The sequence below is a fragment of the Heloderma suspectum genome, chromosome 14, assembly GCF_057233095.1.
Source record: "Heloderma suspectum isolate Gila_16-S chromosome 14, 16-S_ref, whole genome shotgun sequence".
Classification (NCBI taxonomy): domain Eukaryota; kingdom Metazoa; phylum Chordata; class Lepidosauria; order Squamata; family Helodermatidae; genus Heloderma; species Heloderma suspectum.
Genome location: NC_139471.1, coordinates 11,848,120 through 11,864,161, shown reverse-complemented (window position 1 = coordinate 11,864,161; position 16,042 = coordinate 11,848,120). Strand labels below are relative to the sequence as shown.

Here is a 16,042-nt window from a genome sequence, read left to right as displayed (position 1 = left end):
TTTTGTTCTCCCTTGGGGAAGCAATTCTGTAAAACGATCTTCAGATTATGCAACTTTTGAAATGGCCTAACTATTCTCTTAAGTTTGACAGGGGGTGGGGCAGCCATGGCTCTAATACTGGTGGAAATTAAAAAGTCAGACTTCTTGGCCCCTTAGGAAGTGCAAATACATCCTATCTGTTTGCTCCACTGAACCTGGGGAAAAGATGGAACCCACAGTTAAATCTCAGTGGTGAGATCTGCTTATATTTGAGGGGGTTTAAAATTACTTTTTGTTCATGAAAGTTGGATTTAAGCTGCCTGGCATCCCAACATCCCAGAGCAGTAAAGCAAAAAGCATTCATCATTAAGCATTAGTTCCCACCCCATTATAACTAAAACATAACTAAGAGAAATTCGGGGGGGGGGGGGCGGAGGGTAAGGTTATCAATAACTACTAGTCATGATGGCATCAGAGGCAGTATGCTTCTACGTAACAGTGGCTGGGGAAGATGGGCAGGAAGGTGCTGTTGCATTCATGTCCTGCTTATCAGCTTCACTTTCAGAACTGAAAAGAAATGCCTGCCAGTGGAGACTGGTGGCTCTGATTTCAGTGGGGCCACAAATCCATTCTGGGTTTCAGTCAGAACTAGCCAGAACTCTAAAGGAACTAGCTAAGGCTCTGAACCTATTTGGGGGATAGGGTTCAGAACCTTGGATAGCTCCTTTAGAGCCCCACTGAAATCAGAGCCACCAGCCTCAACTGATGCCTGCACTGGGCACATGCTCAGAGGTACCCTGTTCTTTAATTCCAAGTGTATGTCTATGCCCCTAAACCGCTAATTGGCACCTGGCTCTAGTTGGTGGACCTGGGTTCTAGTCAAAAAGCAAATTTGATCCAGGAAGCCTGAATCTGCCCTCCTCTGGTATATTTGGCTGCAGGACTCTTATATTAGGGGGGAGGGGACTGATGAATGTCCAAAAAAGAGGAATTGCATCACCAAAAACAGGACAAAAGAGGGCGTAGATCTGCATGTGTGTCTGTGTGTGTGCGCACATGCAAATTTAGAAATTATTATTATAATTTAAATAGAAATACAGTACATCTCACCACAGTGTGGAAGACTGTGACCAGGCGACCTGCATGTCTTGCTCAGTCTGCTGTGCAGGTGCTGTTGATGGGCAACTTCAAGGCCCAGCAATTCCTTCTGATAGTTCTCTAAACTGGACTTGGGCTGGCTCTTCAGACAGAGGATGCTTTCGAAATAGAGGGCAGTCCTCTGTCCAAGAGGACACATGGTCACCCTATCTTATATTCTTATGATTCATCCAAAGGAACAGTTTCTGCATATGGGAAGGAAAGAAAAATGACACTCCTGATCAACATTTGTCAAACTCCTGCTTCAGAACAAGAAAAGGGATTGTTTCAGTTAAATAACTGAAATAACACGCTTCCATCTCTGCTCAAGACTCAGTTCCACACGTAGTCTGCTCTTCCTCGAAGAGCTCCAAGTGACATACAAAACTCCCCTTCCCCATTTTTATTCCGCTTCTCCTGTCTGTTGTTGGTTGCATGAACACCATGTGCTCCCAGCAGTGGAGGATGGCAGAGAGGGGGGAGCGAAGGAAGGGGAGGGAGCAGCAGGAAGCCACACGTAGACTACAGAGATCCTAAGGTTAGCTATGCCCAAACTTCCCACGCATTAACTAGCTCAATGCCAAACTGCCCCCTTCCTGTAACTTGCAGACGAGGTTGCAATATTCCCAATACGTATATATCAGGGGCAGAGCCAGCAGAATCAGGGTGGAACCGTTTCAACATGTAATGCATGAAGGGGACTTCTGCCTCCCAGCAATCAAAGGCCAAAGCTTTCATGCCCTGCATGCATCTCAATCACCTCCCTAGTCTATGGGTCCTTAATTCCTAACAGGAAAGGCGGCAGGATCAAGCCTATCTAGATGTCGAAGCTTAGATGCCCTGCTCTTTTGCACATGCTGAGATGTTTTGTACATGCTCAGCACACTCGCCCCATTATGATGCCACAGGGTTTTTGCATTCAAATTATGGTTCCGGGCTCCCTGACTGGCCTTGCTTATCGTTCAGATCCTTGCAGGACTGTCCAAATTCAATCCAGATCATCATTTATTTGGGAAAGCCACTATGGTCCAGGGATTCAAGTGCTCAGACCCAGGTTTGAATCCCCACTCAGTCTTTGGATAGTATTTATGTATGTATGTATATTTTATTATTGACAGGAGGTATGTGCTGCCCCATAGTGAGCTAAAAACCATTTAGAAATGTAAAACCATAAAAGTGAAAGCAACATAAAATATACAACAAAAAACAAAACTCACAGCAAACCCCAAATTAGAAACAGCAGCAACACAGATCTTTAAATGGAGCAGCCCAGATCACATTTTAAAAGTGTGAACAGAAAGGTCTTCACCTGGCACTGAAAAGACCACAGGCAAACCTCTCTGGGAAAGCTGTGCCATAACTAGGACGACACTACCAAGGCAGCCCCCTGCCCCTTGGGTAACCTTGGCCCAGTCTCTCTCAGCCTGCTCTATCTCACAGGGTCATTGTGAGGATAAAAATGGGGAGGAGAGAACCACATATACCAGAGGAGGGCAGATTCAGGCTTCCTGGATCAAATTTGCTTTTTGACTAGAACCCAGGTCCACCAACTAGAGCCAGGTGCCAAATAGCGGTTTAGGGGCATAGACATACACTTGGAATTGAAGAACAGGGTACCTCTGAGCATGTGCCCAGTGCAGGCATCAGTTGAGGCTGGTGGCTCTGATTTCAGTGGGGCTCTAAAGGAGCTATCCAAGGTTCTGAACCCTATCCCCCAATTAGGTTCAGAGCCTTAGCTAGTTCCTTTAGAGTTCTGGCTAGTTCTGACTGAAACCCAGAATGGATTTGTGGCCCCACTGAAATCAGAGCCACCAGTCTCCACTGGCAGGCATTTCTTTTCAGTCCTGAAAGTGAACTTACAGCCCTTTTACAGAAAAAATCCACCCCTGGTTGCCTCCCCACCCCCCAACTTTTAGAGCAATTAGAGAATTAGAGCAGCCTATTTAGAAAGAGGGGAAAGGCCTCTTGTTAAAAAATTGGGAGTGGGAAACCCTGGCAGATCTACTACAGGTCACCTGGAAATCTGCCCCCAGTAAATCCTGCTCAGCCTTCTGGTGTATAAACCAACCTCAACTCCTCCAAGGGAGGGGTGGGATTTAAATGCAAAAAGTAAATAATAAAAATGTATCCCCTGGCTGCTTAGAAGCAAAATCTGAAACATGAATAATGCAAAGAGCAAAGAAGAAGGAAAACACCACGGCCCTGTTTAACCTAGAAAGATCGGGTGGGAGGTGGAGTTTGAAAAGAGGAGTTTGCTTATGCATGTATGTGGGTATGTTTAAATCCCACAGCATGTTGGCTATGCAGAACCATTGCTTCAAAAGGAAGGAATGATAAATCCTTTAGACAGAAGTTGCTTGCCTTCCTTCAACGGATGCTCCTCTCTTCCCCCGGCCCTAAAATAGATTCCCTGTTTATTATTAGATGCCAGGAAAATGCATTTAATCAGAGAGGCAGCAGTGATCACTGCTGCTGCTGTAAAATGACCCTTGTGGTTCCCAACACTGATTTCCTGGAAAAACAGGGCAGTTATAAAACTTGAGGCAAAAGATAGCAGCACCTATCTAACCATTCATCTAGATCATTGTGGTCACAGCTCCATCAGGTTCCCACAGACAGACAAAGTGAAATAGTGGAATTTATTGGATCAATAAAATTGGTCTAGCCAGGCCATTGATGCTCTCTGCTAGAAACCTTCACATTTTGTACCAAACAGCCACGTACCCAGACTTAAATAAGTTAAACAAATTATCCACATAGCTCTATAGAGATTCTGCATCTGGTAATGATACAAGCAGCCACCATAATAAAGTCTAGAAATTTGGTGCGTTCCTGCTGAATGCCCCCCCCCCTCTGAAGATTCTGAATCCAATGCCCAACAGCAATTCTTGTGCGTTCTCAACGCAGACATGGAGACTGCTATCTTCAGAGTTATCCATGCTTTGGAAACATACAGCTAGACTACTGCAATGCACTTCATGTGGGACTGTCTTTGAAGACAGTTTGGAAATGCAGCTGAGCTGGAACATTTCTGCTGTACTCCTAACAGGGACCAGGTGGAGAGATCATATCTCACTTTAATAAAAACAGATGTTAAGTATCCAAGCTCAGTTCAAAGTGCTGGTTTTAACCTCTAAAGCTTAGGATCCAAATACCTGTTGAACTGCCTTCTCCTGGATCAATCCATCGTCTGAAGCCCACAGGTGCCCCTTCCATTTGAAGCACAGTGGGTGATGAATGTTGCTAGGCTAACAGGGACCAGGCAAAGAGATCATACCTTGCCTGTCTTGAAACTAACCCACTGGGTCCCATCTTGTTAAGAGACTTTGTGGAGCCTGGTGGATGGTAAGGGGTGATGAATATTTTAAATAATTTTAAAAAATAGAATGGGAAGTTTATTTTAAATAAATACATAAAAACAAAGTTGGAAATGAGGTGGACAATGTTGCCTGCCGGTACCCAAATACTCTGCTATTAAATTTCTGTGACTAAGACTATCCTGGTGGATTTGCTTTAGGCAACATTGGCCAAGAGCCTTAGACTTGGCAAAGGAGAGTTGATAGCCCAGGGTATTTGATGTGTCTCAATGGGAGGCAATTGTTAGTTGATTGCTTCTTCATAAAGGGCTGCTCTGCCATGCTCTGAACAGGGAAAATGAGCAGAGAAGTGGGTTGGAAACATACTCCCCACCCCAAGTTAAGGATGATGCAGTCAAGGTCTGTGTGTCTCTCTGTGCAAGGGACCAAAGGGGAGAGAAAGCAGGCTTGGTGGGGGAGAGACGACTTTCGGGGGTCTTGCAAGCTAACAGCACTGTGGGATAGAGGGATGCCTCTCCCTAGAGATCTGATGTAGGAGCAGTGGATTTTGGACTGTTGGAAAGTAAGCAATGCCCCCACCTCCTGTGCTCAACCTGTATATTTGTAAAGAAATACAAATATTACAAAATGCCAATAAGCCTGCAATGGCCTCACTCCTCAGGGAACCAAACCTGGGGGAGTGCTGCACCCCTGGAATATCTCACTGCATGGAGAAGTGAGGAGAGTGTAACAATACAATTGCTCAGGATATATTCAGAGACACAGACAGTTCTATGGCTGAACAGTGGCACTGATATTCGGTTGGGTGGCTTGACCCCACTTCGAAAGACCCTGCTGACCATGGGTGCCAAATGGGACAGGGAAGTTTCCCAAGAGGTGCTCAACAAAGCAGCTTCTCAGACCAATGGGTGTGCTTTCCTCCACTTGCTTTTCATCTGGAAGCATCGATAGCAATCCAGAAGGAGAATCTTTTCTCTTTATGCCAACACGGGAGTAAAGAACCGCTGCTTTTCCATCTCTTACACCCGTCGCTCTCTTGGCCGTGGTGTGAAAATGACTCTGAATCAGCCAATGCTGAATGAAACCCAAATCCACATCAAGGTTTGATTTCCAGGTAGGAATAATTCTACACAAGCTTCAAAGTGAGCAAAATGGTGCCAACAATAATTGTGCAGGTGCATTGTATGCATCTCCCCATGTTTGCATTAGGCTTTTTGGATCCACTAAGGCAGGCTTCCTTAATGGGCCCAAAGGCTTCCCAATCTATCTTGTTTTCTTACTAGAGCCTCAAGGCCCATCAGCTGGAGTCAGGTGCAAAATAGTGAGTTTGGAGGGGAGGCAGACACACACCTTGTAGAATTAAGGAACAGGGTGCCTCTGAGCACACAGCTCAGACCAAGGTTTTGTTTCTAGTATTAAAATTGAGTTCCTAATCCTTTCACACAAAAATCCACTCCTGGTCCCCCCTCTCCCCAAGCTTTCTTCATCTCAGCAGCCTATTGCTGTTGCTGTTATTAAACAGTTTGGAGCCAAAACCCCTGGCAGATCTATTGTAGATGACCCAGGGCACAATCCTCTGGACTGGGGAACTCTGGAAATCGTAGGACATTTTTCTGTTTAAACATGCATAAGACTCCACCCTGAGAGATCAACCAGTAGATCCCAATCTGCGTTCCTCCCAGTCCTGCAGTTAGCATGGCTCTTCTTATGTTCCTACATGTCTCTTGTCTTTGGGCTCAGACTATTTGGAATAGGAATGGCAGCCATTTCAAACCAGAATAAGAGCCTAAAGAAGAGCCCTGCTTGATCAGACTAAAGGCATCTCTATGTGAGGCTTTTATCATGAGATTGTGATTGGTCACTCATGGACCAATCTCAAACTCAGCCTGAGCATTAGTGCTGCTCCTGGAATGTTTCACCACTCCTTGAAGTTGCAAGCATGCAAAAACATACATAGAAAAGTATTTTGCAGGGAGAGGATGCAGTGGACTAAGGGCTGCCCTAGAAATTCCAGAAATTGCATCCATCAGCTCCACAATCCCACTGATAGGTGGAGATTCAGGACAGCTAAAAGAAAGTACTTCTTCACACAGTGCATAGTTAAACAATGGAATTTGCTACCAGAAGATGTAGTGATGCCTTTGAAGGGGGCTTAGACAAACTCCTGAAGGAGAAGGCTATCCATGGCTACTAGTCTTGATGGCTATGTGCTACCTCCAGTACCTGAGGCAGTACACCTATATACACCAGTTGCAGAGGAACATGGGTGGGAAGGTGCTATTGCACTCATGTCCTGCTTGTGGTTTCCTGGTCGACAGCTGGTTGACCACTGTTGGACCCTTGGTCTGATCCAGCAGAGCTCTTCTTATGTTCACAACAACCTCATAAGTTTGGCTGAAAAATAACACATAACTCTTAAAGTTGGCTTAGAAAGCAGGGACTTTCCTGGCGTCACCCCCTCTGACTTTCACAAATGAGCAGGGGATTCAAACCCAAGCTTCTCAGCTCTAAGTCTAACTTCTAGCCCATCCAATACGCCAGTTTGGGCTTATTCCTGACCATTTCTTCAAATATACAGTAGCGGTCCTGAAATCCTAGAATGGGCTCCACACTGAAAGAAAGAAAAGAGAGGGGAGGGAGGGAGAGAGAGAGAGAGAGAGAGAGAAAGGAGGGAAGGAGGGAAGGAGGGAAGGCAGGCAGGCAGGCAGATGCATGAAGCTGCCTCATACCAGGTCAGACTCTCTGTCTATCTAGCCCTGAATTGTCTACTCTGATTGTTAAAGATTCTTCAGGGCCTCAGGCAGAGATGGGTCCCTCCCATCACCTGCTCACCAGTCCGTTTAACTGGAGTTGGCAGGGATTGAACCTGGGACCTCCTGTACTGCAAAGCAGGTGCTCTATCCCTGAGCTATATAGTCCTTCTCCTCCTCAGACCATGCCTCATACCATCATCTTCAGTAGGCTAAATTCTCCTCTTTCTCAATAATTTATCCAATCTATCTCCCACAACAGTTTCAAGCAGCCTGCCTCTTTTCCTCTTTCTGTCCTGCACCCCACCCCACAAAACAAGGTTTGGACATAGGTCTCTCCCCAATATTTTCTGCTTGAAGGGCCATCAGAGCCATCCCCCAGCTGCCACCCTGGCATAGCCGCCAATACAAACAGTTCCAATTACTATGCTCAAAGCTAACCACCACCACCGTGTGCTCTCTCTCCCCCTCCCTCTCCAAAGCGAGCATTGCTCCAGAGCCCCTAGGAGGCGCTTCAGCTCCACCTCCCCCAGCCCCCGAAATACCAGGAAAACATTCTTGGAGTGGGAGAACATTCAGCAAAAAGAAAAGAGAAAAAGGCATGTTGCTGACTCCCCAGCTTGGCTTTCAAACAAGAAAGAAAATCGGATATTTTTAGCCATTGAGTATAGCCTGATCAGGCCCCAGCTGTATGGCCAGAAATGCAAGCCATGCTCCCAGCTTCTGCACACTCTCAAAAAAGAAAAGAAAAGAAAAGAAAAGAAAAGATCAGCTTCGTCTCTGCAAGCTGGTCACAAAGGGGGATTTAAAAAAAGAAAAACCCTGCAAATATAAAAGCCCCTGATTCTATCAAAGAGATTTGGTAACATGGTAACAAGCCATTGTGCAAGTGGGGGGGAGGTGGATTCTCGCACAGGCACATCTGCTCTTGCAATGTGACCACTCCTCCTTTAATCTACCATTTGTGCACTGCTGCCGCCCATAGCTCAGTGGTCAGGCCACATGCATTGCATGGAAAAGTCCCAAGTTCAGCCCTTGCCTCTGACATCTTGTTCAAAAACAAACTGTCGGGTAGCAGCCGCAGGAGATGGGAAATGGCCTCTCTCCTCGGGAGACCCTGCAGAACCGCTGCCAGACACTGGGAAAGACAGACAAATAATCTGGCCTGATCCAAGGCAACATACTCTGTTCCTATCTCTGGCCAAGGAATAATGCTATGAGTTTAGCGATCTGGATTACTGCAAATAGACTCATCGTTAGGATTTGGGGTGATAGACCGACCATTAGGATTTGGGCTAACCTGATGAGTTAGCCCTAGAAACCCCAGAGAGTATGTGACTGAGAGTGAGTGAACAGGTGCAGAAAACAGGGAGTTTGACATTTCTGTGGTGAAATAGGCAAAGAGGGGGTGGCCTTGTGGCTTTTGCTTGAGGCTTTGTTTTTGAAGGGGGGGGGGTCTCCATGAAGTTTTGCCTGTTTGTGGACTAGGGCAGATGCATTAAATTATCCTTAGTTGTGGTAGTGTGTGTGTGTGTGTGTGTGTGTGTAATTTCTCTCTACAGCAGGGGAGGCTGGTGGCTCCAATTTCAGTGGGGCAGCAGAAATTCCATTCTGGGTTTCAGTTACAACTAGCCCAAAGTCTAAAGGAACTATCCAAGGTGCTGAAACCTGCCAACTGGAAATAAGACTTCATGCCTCTGATGAAGTAATGAGTTCTGGAAAATGCAAAAGGTTTCCCACTATTTTGTAACATTTCCATTGATTCTAATAAAGTATTACCCTACTATGATTGGGAGACAGGGGCTGGGGGGATTAAATGGATCTGCACGACTACTTATGTCTTCAGACACTTTGCTCATGACACCCTTTCAGAATCCATTCCACATTTCTTGTATTTAGCAAGGTATGTCCAGGCAACAAATTCCAGCTTGACAGGCAGCATCTTGACAGGGTTTCAGATCTGCTCTATCATTACTTTCTCCATGGAGGAGAATAAGCATCCCTATGGTGAGTTATCATTTTTTTATTAAGAGCACACCTTCCTGCAAGGTTCTCAGAATGGCTAACACAGGGATCCCCAACCTTTGTGGACCCATGGGCACATCTGGGAATTTGAGAAACTGCTGTGGGCACAACCACAAAATGGATCCCATGGAGGATGTGGCTGGTCACCTAATGGCTGCTGTGGGGGCCTGGCTAGTCAGAGGGGAGCTAAAGAGGGCACAGGAGAGAAATAGTGAGGCTGGGAGGGAGGGGAAAGTATCACGGCAAAGGGGGAGAGTGGAGAGAAAGAGCTAGGCTAGAAGCTAGGAGAGGGGGAAACAGTAAGCTAAAGAGCCAAAAGAATAGTGAGGCTATAACCTGGGAGGGAGGGGAAAACAGCAAGGCAAAGTGGGATAGGGGAGAGAAAGAGCCAGGCTAGAGGCTGGGAGGGAGGGGGAAACAGCAAGGCAAAGGGGGAGAGGGGAGAGAAAGAGCAAGGCTAGAAGCTAGGAGAGGGGGAAACAGTAAGGTAAGAAGGAGGGGGAATAATGAGGCTAGAAGCTGGGAAGGAGGGGAAAACAGCAATGCAAAGCAGGAGAGGGGACAGAAAGAGCCATGCTAGAGGCTGGGAGTGAGAGAGGGGGAAATAGCAAAGCAATGGGGTAGAGGGGAGAGAAAGAGCAAAGCTAGAGGCTAGAAAGGGAGAGAAAGAAGATTATCCTAACATTTTCAAATCAAACAATTTTTTGTGAAAGGGGCAGGGAGGGGAGAGCCTTGTGGGCACCACTGGATGTCCTGGGGCACCATGGTGCCATTGGGCGCTGCATTGGGGACCCCTGAGCTAACAGTCACATACACAATAAAATGTCAATACAAAAAGGAAAAACAAATAAAGCCTGCAATTCTGCAGTCTCCAAGAGGGCACCGCAGGGGCCATAGGAACTTTCAGCCCTGAGGGTGGAGAAAGAGAAATCTGCCCTCAGAGGGGGACTTCCAACCTTGCGAACTTCCTCCCAGCCATGAACATTTCCATGGCCCAATGCCCGTACAACCAATACTGCTCTCAGTGTTATGATTCCAGTTCAAAGGTGGACTAATGTGATTGGTAGCATGCATGCACACACACATCAAGGGACTCCGATCCAGTGGGCAGTTAGGTCATTATAGAGTTTGGACATAATGGTCATGGTCATGGAGGGGGTGACTTCCATGATGGTATTATTTCACTTCTATCATTGATAGAAGGCTGCAATGGCTACCAGCCCTGATGGCTCTATGCTACCTCCAGAATCAGAGGCAGTGTGCCTATGTGAACCAGTTGCTGGGGAACATGGGTGGGAGGGAGCTGTTGCACTTGTGTCTTGCTTGTGAGTTTCTCACAGGCAGCTGACTGGCCACAGTGTGAACAGAATGCTGGACTAGATGGGCTCTTGGTCTGATCCAGCAGGGCTCCTCAGATGTTCTTATATGGTTAGTCAGCCCTATTGTGTCTGGGTGCCCTTCTGCTCATTCTGCTGACTTGGACTTCTGCCCCCAAATCCTGCCCTGCCTGCGCCACTGCCCAGATCAGCACTTCTCCATTGCAGAAATGGTAGAGTGATTTGCAGGAGAGAAGTAGCTGGCTGGCAAGCAAGTGTATGTGCTTAAGCCTCCCCCATTCATTTCTCTCCCCAGTCAAGAGCCGTTCAACCATACCTCCTACTTCATGCAAAGAACATGCATCTCAAAATAAAGCAGTGAGGAGGCTAATAGGGTGAGGTGGGGAGAAACAGGAGAAAAGTTCAGCCTGCCATCCTCCCCTGCAAAACCCTTCCTCACTGCTTTGCAGGGGAGCAGTGGCAGCTCAAAATTCCCCCACCCACTGAATGCTCAGTTGGATCCACCTTGACAAAGGAAGCTGCTTCCCAAAGATCCACAAAGAGCCATTTCTTGTGAGATGAATATCATCTATGGGGGAAAATAATGTAGCATATTGCAGAGCACCCCGTTCGGCAACACATCATTGCAAGGCTAATGATTATGACAAGCACACACTTCACCAGAGAACAATCACTTCGTTATTGCTATTCACACTTTAACTTGACTTCTTTTCTGGAACTCATTTGCAGCTAAGCAACTGTGTGTTCGGTTTGGTTTTACTTTCACAGGCAGTTCAGTAGATCATGGCAAACTGGGATTGGGGAGAGAGACGAAAGAAGGAAGGAAGGAAGGAAGGAAGGAAGGAAGGAAGGAAGGAAGGAAGGGAGTTTAAGAACAACAATGCATACCCCAAACTCCACATACCATTTTCAAATAAAAATAATGAACATTTGCCTCCTACACACACAGAGAGGTTTATTTACAATTACTCAATGGAAAATGCCATCAGCCATAAGAAATGAACCTTTCCTATTTACACACAGTCAAACATGTATGTGTTAAAATGAATACAAACCACATGACCCTAAACACAAGGGACATTTCAGATGTGTGCAATTCTCCAAATCCACACAAGAATCATAGAATCATAGAATAGTAGAGTTGGAAGGGGCCTACAAGGCCATCAAGTCCAACCCCCTGCTCAGTGCAGGAATCCAAGTCAAAGCATCCCTGACAGGTAGCTGTCCAGCCTCATCTTGAATGCCTCCAGTGTGGGAGAGCCCACCACCTCCCTAGGTAATTGGTTCCATTGTCGTATTGCTCTAACAGTCAGGAAGTTTTTCCTGATGTTCAGCCGGAATCTGGCTTCCTGTCACTTCACCCATTATTCCATGTCCTGAACTCTGGGATGATCTGGCCTTCCTCTCTGGGACAACCTTTCAAGTACCTGAAGAGTGCTATCCTATCTCCCCTCAGTCTTCTCTTCTCAAGGCTAAACATGCCCAATTCTTTCAGTCTCTCTTCATAGGGCTTTGTTTCCAGTCCCCTGATCACCTTTGTTGCCCTCCTCTGAACCCTCTCCAGTTTGTCTGCATCCTCTTTAAAATGTGGTGCCCAGAACTGGACACAGTACTCCAGATGAGGCCTAACTAAGAGATAATCACCAGATCCCACCAGTACTTTCCAAGGCTCCCAAAGCCACCATATCTTGCAGGATGGAAAGAAAACCAACCACACCAAATAGATCCCCCCCCCCCAGAATTTTTGCTGTACCATTAACTCATATTTGCCTGCAGCTGCCTTTGGCAGCTACCAGTCATGACAATCTGAGAAAGGAAGACTTCACTTGACCCCCACCACAGAGCTCGCTGGATACTTACAATACAAGCAGGCACAAGATGGGGGGAGAAGGAGAGGTGGAATTATGTAAATTCCAGAGCAAGAGAACACATGAGAAGCAATCAGGATTTGTGAAGTTGTTGGCAACAAATATAACAACTTGGATAGGGTTTGGGGGCAGTTTTAGGGGGAAAACACTGAGCAGCTGACAAAAATGTGCAGAGAGAGAGACGAAAATCAAAGGGAGCAGGGAGAGGAGGCCAACTGTCCTGTGTTCTCTCAATAATAACAGTGAGAGTTACTATTCATTGTTGCTGTTATTTCTTAGATTTCTTAGACACCTTTCTCCCCCCACCCCCCAAAAATATTCAAGGCAACTTACAACAGGATTAAAACACACAAAATTTAAAATAGCTAAAACAATTATTCACTAAAATACACCCACCCCACAAAATAACTAAAACATCGGTGTCAACCATAAGCTAATTAAAGTGATGCAATAAACAGCCCATCAAATTGCTTGGGAATAGAGGAAAGTCTTAATCTGGTGCCAAAAGATGACAGTGTTGGCTCCAGGAAGGCCTCACAAGTCACAACACAGGGAGCAGTGGAAGAGAGAAGTTTAGTGCATTTGAAGAGAGAGCTTGGCAACCATATTGGCCACAAGGCAAAGAATTAGGGATGTACGAAAGTCACTTACCTTTTCATGGATTCTTTTCATGGGGGGGAGGCGTTCTGTCCCTCCCCCTGGAATCCTCAACGGGGGGGAGGCAATCCGGTCCTCCTCCCCGGAATCCTCGACGGCCGGCTGTGCTCTGCGGCGGCTCCACAGAGCAGCCGGCCAGGCCCAGGCCATCCGCAGCTGGATTTCCAGCCGCCGAGGGCTCTGGGTAAAAAAAAAAAACCACGTACGCAAATTGCAGCGGCTACAGCCGCCGCCATTTGCGTTCCTTATTTTTCTTCATCTTAGTCTATGTAAATATTTACGTAGACTAAGACAAAGACAAGAAAGGGGAATGCAAATAGCGTACTGGGTGCTATTTGCGTTCCCCTTTCTTGTCTTCATCTTAGACTATGTAAATATTTACGTAGACTAAGATGAAGAAAAATAAGGAAGGGAAATGGCGGTAGCCGTAGCCACCGCCATTTGCATACGCATTTTTTTTTTTACCCAGATGTGATAGGCTACGTAAGTCTTTACGTAGCCTATCAAGTCTATGGGGGGGGGGGACAAAACACACAGACTGCAAATGGCGGCGGCGGCAGCCGGTCGGAAGACCAGCTGCCACCGCTGCCACTGAAGCCACCACTGGAGCCGCTGCCATCTGAAACATCTGCCCCAGGTAAGTCTTGTCCCGGGGGGGATCTGTGGGGGGCGGGGTGGTGGCAGGCCGTTCCGCGATGGATTTCGGGGGGCCGAATGCACTGGCATTCGGCTTCGCCAAGATCCATCGCAAAATTCTCTGACATCCCTTCAAAGAATGAGCTTTTATAAGCCACCTTGAAGCTGTTTGTGATGAAACGCAGGGCAGACACTCCATAAATAAATAAGAGGCACTCCAAGTGGAAACATTTGAGACTCCACAGGACAATCCTATGCATGTTGTTTAGTCAGAAGTACATCCCACTGAGTTCAGTGGGGCTTACTCCCAAATAAGCATGCATAGGATTGCAATTTTTTTTTTTTAAGATGACCAGTGATGCTTACACCAATGGTGACTGCAGCCATGAAATTAAAAGACGCTTGCTCCTTGGGAGGAAAGCTATGGCAAACCTAGACAGCATAGTAACAAGCAGAGACATCACCTTGCCGATGTCTAATCAAAACTATGGTTCTCCCAGTATGGCTGTGAGAGCTGGACTATAAGGAAGGCTGAGCACTGAAGAATTGATGCTTTTGAACTGTGGTGCTGGAGAAGACTCTTACGAGTCCCCTGGACTGCAAGGAGGTCAAATCAGTCCATCCTAAAGGAAATCAACCTTGAGTGCTCATTGGAAGGACAGATACTGAAGCTGAAGCTCAAATATTTTGGCCACCTAATGCGAAGAGAAAAGTCACTGGAAAAGACCCTGATGCTGGGAAAGACTGAAGGCAAAAGGAGAAGGGGATGGCAGAGGATAAGATGGCTAGATAGCATCACCGATGCAATGAATGTGGACTTGAGCACACTCCGGGAGAGAGCACAGGACAGGAAGGCCTGGCGTGCTCTGGTCCATGGGGACCAGAGAGTCGGACACGACTGAACGACTGAACAACAACGACGCTTACATAGACTAGAATACATTTTGCATTTTAAGCCTTCTGTCTTAGGTTTCTTCCCAGTCCCCCCACCACACACACTCAGGTCTACAGAGTGTGACCAAATAGCACTGCAGACACTCAAAGGTGTGTTAAGCATAGGAATGGACAGACTGTGTAAAATCCACTCTGTCTGTGTTTCGCAGATTGTCAGGCGCTTTTTGTTCCAGCATCCACTCACAGTCAGATATGATTTTTTTTTCATCATGCAGAAAAATATGCCAATATTTACATAAGAGGTTTCATAGGAATTAATATAATTTATCTCAGTACATAACATTTAGTGTACTCTCCCCGATTCCATTTAGTATGCAACATTTAGCGTACTGTCCCCCATTCAACTTTTCCTCAACAGAAACCTGCATGTTTCCTACAAATAAATTTCGGGAAACTTAAAAAATCATCTGAAAGTCGTCCGACTCCGTGCAACCCGAGGGGGCTGCTCCGCAGAGGATTCCGCAGGTTGGATTCTTAGAAACCCGAGCTCATTTTAGTCCGTCTTGAATTTCTCCAGCATCCCTAGTTAAGAGTTATGGGCGAAGCCCGGCTCTCGCAAAGGAGAATGGCGAGGGCCAGACAGGGTGAAAAGAGATCAGCGTGATGCGCTCCGGCGGAAAGGGCTTCAACGTAGCACCCTGCTGGCGGGCAGGAAAGCCACGGTCAGCAGCATGGAGAGCGCACCGAGGAAACGGGAGGCGGCGCCACCGCGCATCCCGCCCCCGGCTGGACCAGGCGCATGGAAGGCAAGCGAGGGCTTCTGGAGAGCGCGCAAGCCTCGCCAAAGAGCAGGACCTTGGACAGCGCCGTGCGGAAAGGGCGCGGCGACCAGGGCCGCTGAAGATAACCACGAACGGCGACCGGGCGGCGCGTCAAAGCGACAGGCGGCGGTCAGCACCGCGGAGAGCGCCCTGGTCGCACGTCCTTGCCTCTCGACCCAGGACCGCAGAGCGCCGTTCTGGCGGACCCGCGCCCCGGTTCTGTCCTCCTCCAACCCGCCCGCCGCGATCTTCTCACCTCTCGTCGTTCTGGAAGGTCTGATCCCCCAAGAGCAAGTCCCGGAACCGGTAGCGAGGCGGCAGGGGAAGCACCTCGGACTCCAGCTCGTTCATCGTCAAGGAGGAGATGTCTAGAATGACCCCGCTGCTGTTGCCGGTACTGGTGTCGTTACTGGTGGTGGTGGTGCTGCTGCCGCCGCCACCGCTGCCGCCTCCTCCTCCGCAGCCGCCCGGGGACGACTTGAGCCTGCGAGGGAAAGAAGGGCGAAGGATATGAGCGGTGGGAGCCAGGCTGGAAGCGACGCTGCCCCCTTCTCCGGACAGCTGGACGGGAGCCCCAGGACCAGCACCGGAACCTCTCTCCCCGCTGCCAGTCGGGCTGCG

General features: G+C 47.6%; 1 protein-coding gene across 2 annotated transcripts in view; it reads right to left on the bottom strand.

The window, feature by feature from the left end:
* Positions 1-15,802, bottom strand: part of KCNT1 (potassium sodium-activated channel subfamily T member 1) — a 187,997-nt gene extending 172,195 nt beyond the window's left edge. The window contains exon 1 of one of the 2 annotated variants that reach the window (XM_084821145.1): positions 15,678-15,802. In XM_084821145.1, coding sequence (XP_084677271.1) covers positions 15,678-15,772 — 95 coding nt within the window. In that variant the 5' untranslated portion in view covers positions 15,773-15,802. The remainder of the gene's footprint in view (positions 1-15,677) is intronic. The other variant, XM_084821144.1, reaches the window with a different exon arrangement.
* Between the last annotated feature and the right edge of the window lie 240 nt (positions 15,803-16,042).